General features: G+C 37.4%; 1 protein-coding gene across 1 annotated transcript; it reads left to right on the top strand.

Moving 5' to 3' along the window:
* Nucleotides 1–219: 219 nt before the first annotated feature.
* Nucleotides 220–6,788, top strand: zgc:153018 (Transmembrane protein 179-like). The gene is made up of 4 exons (XM_042493247.1): nt 220–694; nt 2,171–2,308; nt 3,437–3,515; nt 4,931–6,788. Exons 1-4 carry the CDS (start codon nt 372–374, stop codon nt 5,126–5,128), a joined length of 738 nt encoding a protein of 245 aa, XP_042349181.1. The 5' UTR covers nt 220–371; the 3' UTR covers nt 5,129–6,788.
* Nucleotides 6,789–7,131: the final 343 nt, after the last annotated feature.

The following is a 7,131-nucleotide window of genomic DNA, read 5'->3' as shown; positions in this document are numbered from 1 at the left end:
GTACATTGGTTGTGTCTATTCGTACCTAACTGCTGTTAGCTTTTTTTTGCACCTTATTGTTAGCTTGTTTTATATTTCTACAGACTGGTGGCTAGTTTTTAAGATTATGAGTATTATTATTTCACGATGTTTTTTTTTTTTCTGGACCTTGGTGCGGAGTGAGACCTCTGTGTCTCCTCCTCCTCTCTGAGAGAGGCGTTGTGTAACGGCTCGAGCAGCGGGGTGAGTCGGTCCCCGCCCTATTTTCTTTAAATACCCACCACCACGGCGCACCGTTACACGGGACATAAACAGTGATGTGCTGATATTAATCGACATAAATTATTCTTTAACAACGTGAGTACTTGAACAGCTTAATTTATATTTATATCATGGAGCTGGACCGGCGGCTGCTGCTGGCTCACTGCGCGGCTCACGCCCTGTCGGTGGTGGCGGGCTTGTTGGTAGTCGTCCCCCTGGCTCTCAACGGCTCCGCGTTCAAAGGCCGCTGCGCTCTCTTCTCCTCCGGCTACTGGAGGACAGAGGACCGGGAGGAATTGACGGGGCAGCCGGGAGACGTCTCTCACTTGGTGGTGCAGCAGTGGGGCCCCCCGGCTGCCTGCCAGTGCGCCACATTTGTGGGTATTTTCACGGTGCTGTACGGAGCAGCGCAGGGCTGGAGGTGTCTCTTCTATCTGCACGGAAGACACGATGAGTGAGTGAGACAGATAACTGCACGACCGACCCGGTTACAGCTGCTACACTTACTGCTGCTGCTGCAGTGAGAGTAGTACTAATACACAGCGGTTTGATTTAACTAAGTACATTTACTCTCCTCGGCTGCTGTACCCAAGTGCAGTTCAGGGGTACATTATATTTCTACTCTACCATATTTTTGAAGAAAATATTTTACTTGTTTCTGTATTTATATTTATTTTAAAGCTTCATTTACAACTGACTTTGCACATTACAATTATTAATGAATAATATAAATCGATTAATACATGCAGTATATACAGTCATTAGGATTAGCACCATATTTACTAGCTGCACAATTACAGGGTTTTTAAGGTGCAATAGTTGTATCACTGTCTTAACTGCAATATTTGGGGCAATATTTCAACCACGGCAATCCTCTGTGCAGTTATTCAAATGTGCATATTCTTCCAACTCTTAAATGTAGACTATATTTAGCATGTTACACATTGCATATATAATATATATATATTCTTATTTTTAAACTTGCTTATGTGCATCTCTATTGTTGAATGTTGTAGCTTTGTATGCATATTTATATTTTTTTTAACGTAAATACTAGTTTTATAAATTGCATTGTAGCATAAGTTGCAGTATATATATACACATATATATACATACAATTAGTATTATTTTTTATGTTTAGAGATATGTCCAAAGTAGTTGAAAACAACAGGCAGACATACAAACAAAGAAGCTCAAAATTTCAATTATAGCCATTTCTTCATTACAACTGTAATGGCTATTAGAGCTCCAATGATTAGTTGTTGTTACTGTGAATTTGAAATTAATCACGACAGAGTGCACGTCAGTATTTCTCAGAGCCGACTGTCTTCAGATGCTTTGTCCAAAACCGACAACTTAACTATCAGATATTTCAAAGAAAAACAGCAAATCATCACATTCGAGAAGGCAAACACAGAATTTAGCATTTTTGCTGGAAAATTGCATTAATGATTATTCAAGTCAGTTAATTTTATGGTGAGCTATTAATTGTAAATACAGAGTGTCTGCAGGTCCTTAAAATGTCATAAAGTCAGTTTTATAAGTATAAAGCCTGTAAAATCCTTAGATAGTCTAAAATTTGTCTGAGGTTTTAACTGCCACAGACATTACTTTATACTTGTACTAGCCTGTAAGCAAAATGTAGATTAACATAACTCACTCTAATAATTATATTCCAACATGAAACCTGCACAGCACCACACACATACTACTTACTTTTATACCTACCTCTAATGCGTGTAATGATATGTCTTAAATTTGGTTAAATCTTAAAAAGTTCTTAAAAAGCATTAAATTTAAGTGTCTGATCGTAACTGACGTGTGTCTACCCACATGCCAACATATAGCCTTTATCTGTATCAGGAGGAGTACCACATGTCTGATGACTGTCTGCGTGTGTGTGTGTGTGTGTGTGTGTTTTTCTGCTCAGCACCCTGTTCTCGTCCTTCCTGACGGTGCTGCTGAGTGTGTGTGTGCTCTTCCTGTCCGGAGGGGCCAGTGTTATCTTGTCTCTGGGATTCGCCTCCTGGTGTGACACCGTGACTGATCACAACAAACGGCCGTACAGGTACGTACGCTTTCTGATGGTGAAACATCCTGTGTGTTGATGTTTGGTTTAGGAGTTGCATGTTGATCTGCTGCTCAAAAGTTCTCCTGAAACTGAACCTGTAGAGCAAGAAAGAGTGCAAACAGGATTTTCAAATATAACTGACATTTGTGACGGTTATTTCAGCTGTTTCGGATTCTTTGTTTAACAGGATGATTAACAAACTGCCAACTATAACTAATAAAAAATCATCCTCGAATGAGATTAGTGAGATAAAACCTGCAAAATTCTGATATGGTTCCCAATACTAACAATAAATATTTAAGTAATTATTGTCTCATACCAGTAAACTAGCCAATATATAATCAACCCTTTGAAACCTCAGCAAATTGGCTTTATTTCCTTCACAAACAAGGGAAGAGGAGCAATGAGCAATTTAAAAAATGGCCCCAAAAATTTGAAAAATTACCTGAAAATAAGCACAAACAAGGATATCTATATATGTATATATATATATATATATATATATATATATATTTTCCCTGTAACATAATTCTTTGATTTTTTTAAATAATTAACTTTTTTTTAAAGCCAAATTTCTGGTAATTTTCTTGTCACCTTTTATTTATTTATTACAATTTGTGTGATATTTTTTGCCAACTTGCTCACTGACTTTTTCCCTGTGTTTTCTGAAGAAATCAAACCAATCTGTTCTGGTTTCAAAGGTTTAAATGCTTGTGAAAGGCGTCTGAATGCAGCTCAAGAAACGTGACGTTGCTCCAGGTTTCAGGGGGTTAAAGTGTGCGACACTAATGGTAGCCTATATGTAATTTTCACTCTGCAAAGTGTTGATATTTATGGATTTCCATATTTGTCTGATATTTTAGTTCTTTTCTAAAAATCTGTTAAGAAACAATTTACAGATAAAAATAAATGAAAATCTGTCTAGCGGTAAATTAAATGTGTGACATATCTTCGTTTACATCTCCTTACATCTTCACAAATTTTGATCCAGTGTTGATGTTGTACTGATAAAATATCTCAGCGGACGGGTGGGAAAGCGTCTGTTTTTGGGCGGATATTTGTGAACCAGTCTGTGAGAGTCGTGTGGATCGTTTCTCACCCCGACGTGTTTGTGTTTGTGTTCAGCTGTGCAGAGTCCCAGTCGGTTCCTCTTTACCTGGATGTGAACACTTCCTCTTTCTACACAGAGCTCAGTCTGGCACAGGTAGGAGCGCTCACAAGTGCACACAAATAAACACAAACATTGTGTACAATAGATAGTAGCTATAGTCAAACCTAATGTTAATCATAGTTTCTATGTATTTCCCCACAGAACTTTTCTTTTACATTTATCTCTAAAACGCTGGGACATGATATTGGGATATTATGTGCTCCACAGGTATCTGCTGCTGCTATTAATGCTAAATGTAAAACTTATTTGCCTCCCGAAGTCATTTTCAGTCGATTTTGGAAGCCGTTGTAGTGATTGCAATCATGGCAATTAAAGAAATATTCCAAAATAAAAAGTCATTAACACTGTTACTGATGTGTCGATGTCATCGCTGTTTGAAAGAAAGATAATGTCCCTATTTTAAATCCAGGGTTCCCACGGTCGTGGAAAACCACAAAAAAAGTCATGAAATGTTACAAACACATTTTCCAGGCCTGGAAAAGTTGTGGAATCAGTAAAAGTTTTGGGAAAGTCATGGAATTTGGTTGTGTGTCATGAAATTGTTGCAGTATTTTTCCAAAATATTCCAGCAGCTTTCTAAATTTTCCTGCAAGTTTATTATCTGTGACTGTCAACATGACGCTGTGTGTGTGACGTTATGTTTAACCATCGCATACATTTCTTTATTTTCTCCCTGCAGCCTTCATGTATGCCAGCGAGCTGAAATAATGTTTAAAACAGAGTTCTAATCTGATATGTTTGAAAAATGCTGCGCAAGAGGGGCATTTATTTATTTATTTATTTTTCTGTAACATAATTTTAAATATAAAAATCTTCATTATTTTAATTGATTTTAAAGTCAAATTTCTTATAATTTTCTTGTCACCTTAGCACGAAAGTAGTAAAAATTTATAAGAAAATTATCTAAAAAAAAAAAGAAAGACAAAAAATAGAAAGAAAGAAAAACAAACAAGAAATGTATACATATATGTATGTATAAACATATAATGTAACTTAATTTCAAATATAGAAATCTTCATTATTCTAATTTATTTTTAAGCCAATTTTCTGGTAATTTTCTTGTCACTTTAGCAAGAAAGTAATAAGAATTTAAAAGAAAATTATTAGAATTATTATTATTATTACTAATATATATATATATAATGTAACATCATTCCAGATATAAATATTTTCCTTTTCTCTTTTTAATTTCTGACCCTATACAATAAAATATTTAACTTTGGGTCCCTGAAAAGTCATGTAAAAATTTTGCAATTTTGTCCATTAAAATGTGTGGGAACCATATAAATCATTTTTACAAAATCTTTATTAATTCCTTAGCCTTTCCAAACCAGGGAAAAACACACTCACACACACACACACACACACACACCATCATTCATATCCTCGATGCTTCCGTTACATAAGTGCGACTGTGAGTCTTTGTTAATAGCACCATGTGTCCTCAGGTGTCTCTGTGGGGTGTGACGGCTCTGTGGCTGGCTCAGTCCATCCTGGCTTTCCTGCGTCTCTACCACTCTCACAGCCAGCACATCAGCGGGCCGTGTCGTCCCCGAGAGAAGGAGCTGCTGCTGGGACACAGTCCGTCCGAAAGCTGCTCCCCGACACCTCCACATCCCCCGGCAACACCCACCATCTTTGTCTAACTGAGAGTGTGTGAGGTATTAACGTCAACTCCATTTACACTTTATTTTAAACCTCTTTTTGCCCCTCATCATTATTGATCATGTGCATGTATAATATGGGCATGAACGTTTGTATTGTGATATAATTCATCATGTATAATAGAGACTGACTGATGATTCATATGGGCGTGTATGTCAGCTGATAAGTAACAAGACATTTCAGCGTTTCAGAAATGACAGATTTGTTTCAGCTCGTTTAGAAATAGCGTATCCATGGTAATATCAGTCAGGGTGTATTACATAAACACATGATGTTTGAGCAGGGACATTTACATTACAGGACACTGTCAGCCCTGACACCACAGCGTACATCCAGTTTCTGCGTCATATGTATTGATTCATTTGAGTCACAGAACTAAGCATCTGATTTTCTGAATGATAAATACCAGTTGATTAAAAAAAAATCCCAAAGACTCTCCTAACCATTTGGATGAAAAAATATTCAATCTACTGCACGCCAAAAAAGATCAGCCTAAATTTTCAATGACAATATCTCCCTTTGGCTAACTCTCTTTTTTTAATAAGGAAAAAGAGTTTTCATCTAAATATTTGAATTCTTAAAAATGCCCTCCAAACAGCACTAAGTGCTGTTTAGCACGCCTCTTGTTTTTTCAAAGCTCTGCTGGAATTTTGTTAAGTGCCAGTTTAATGGTGATTCGTGAAAACCACTAACTGGGACTAACCTCAGCTATGTTGGGGACAAAAGGGATAGAATAAAAACGCTCATAGCTGAATCAGACGTATTCAGTGATCTAAAAAAACCACAGTGTCATTTAGAAGCTAATGATGATTCTCGCCATTTGACGGTGACTTTGTAAATGAATGTTTTACAGTTTATTCACGTCACTGGTGACGCCAAACCAGCCAGATGGTGTTTCTCTTACAGTCTGTTTTAAAAATATTTAATATGCATGGTTGTTTACATTTCTGCTGGAGTCTGACATTTTGCACAGTCGTGTTCTCGTCAGGGAGAATACACTTTGTCGACTGTTCTGAGTGTAATATTCAGATGTAGCACTGAGGCGCTTTTATTGTGAAGCATTTGGTGAGAGTGTGACCGAGCCACTGAGTAACAGGCTCACTGTGTGAGCATGACCCAAGTTCTGTTGTGTAACAGGGGGAAAAAAAAAAAATCACTGCTGGCCCTCTCTCTTCTGGTGACGATTTTTGTCATGATGCTGTTTGTCTGGACGCAGCCGCTCTCAGGGCGTCAATGAAGCAGTCCATCTCCTGAAATGATACCTGTGGATTCTGTAGCGTAACAAGGAGGATCTGTGATGGTTTTCATGTTGAGAGAATTGTGCGGAGCTCAGAGGGGTCGATGAGGAGGAGAGAAGTTGCTAACTTTGCCGAGTTTTCTTAAACAAATGACTCAAAGTTGAATTAAACTTCTTTTCTGTTATCATCGACCCCGGAGGTTGTAATGACACACAGACAGCGGAGCAGGAAATCTGAAGTAGAGAGACGAGACAGTGATGCCACTTGAAATGAATTGTTGTAGATGAAATGTTTTTGTACTATAACTGACAATGTTTTTTGCTTTTTACCTCTTATACCTGTTTGTTCTCATTCATATTCATGTTTTTTTTTTTGCATTTGTTGAATAAAAAGTCTCCCGTTATGTGAAAGATTGTTGTGTCAACTCATACATACTGCAAGCCCCCACTTTGATCACTTTGAGAGATAATACATGTTTCTAAGATTTTAGGACATTTCTCAGATTTTGGGACATTTCTAGGATTTTAGGACATTTCTCGGATTAAGGACGCTTCTATGATTTTAGGACATTTCTCAGATTTTGGGACATTTCTTGGATTTTAGGACATTTCTAGGATTTTAGGACATATCTCAGATTTAGGACGTTTCTAGGATTTTAAGACATTTTAAGGATTTGGGGACATTTCTAGGATTTTAGAACATTAGGGTCTCAGCTAGGACCTCATGTCGGGGGGTCCGGAGGATCC

The sequence above is a fragment of the Plectropomus leopardus genome, chromosome 9 (assembly GCF_008729295.1).
Source record: "Plectropomus leopardus isolate mb chromosome 9, YSFRI_Pleo_2.0, whole genome shotgun sequence".
In the NCBI taxonomy this organism is placed as follows: domain Eukaryota; kingdom Metazoa; phylum Chordata; class Actinopteri; order Perciformes; family Serranidae; genus Plectropomus; species Plectropomus leopardus.
This window is presented reverse-complemented; position numbering and strand designations above follow the sequence as displayed.

Bases quoted from the DNA above. Each gene is read 5' to 3' on its own strand.
- zgc:153018 (XM_042493247.1), top strand. From the start codon at position 372: ATGGAGCTGGACCGGCGGCTGCTGCTGGCTCACTGCGCGGCTCACGCC. The intron at 695-2,170 runs GTGAGTGAGACA...TTTTCTGCTCAG, and splicing joins CTGCACGGAAGACACGATGA to CACCCTGTTCTCGTCCTTCC. The intron at 2,309-3,436 runs GTACGTACGCTT...GTTTGTGTTCAG, and splicing joins CACAACAAACGGCCGTACAG to CTGTGCAGAGTCCCAGTCGG.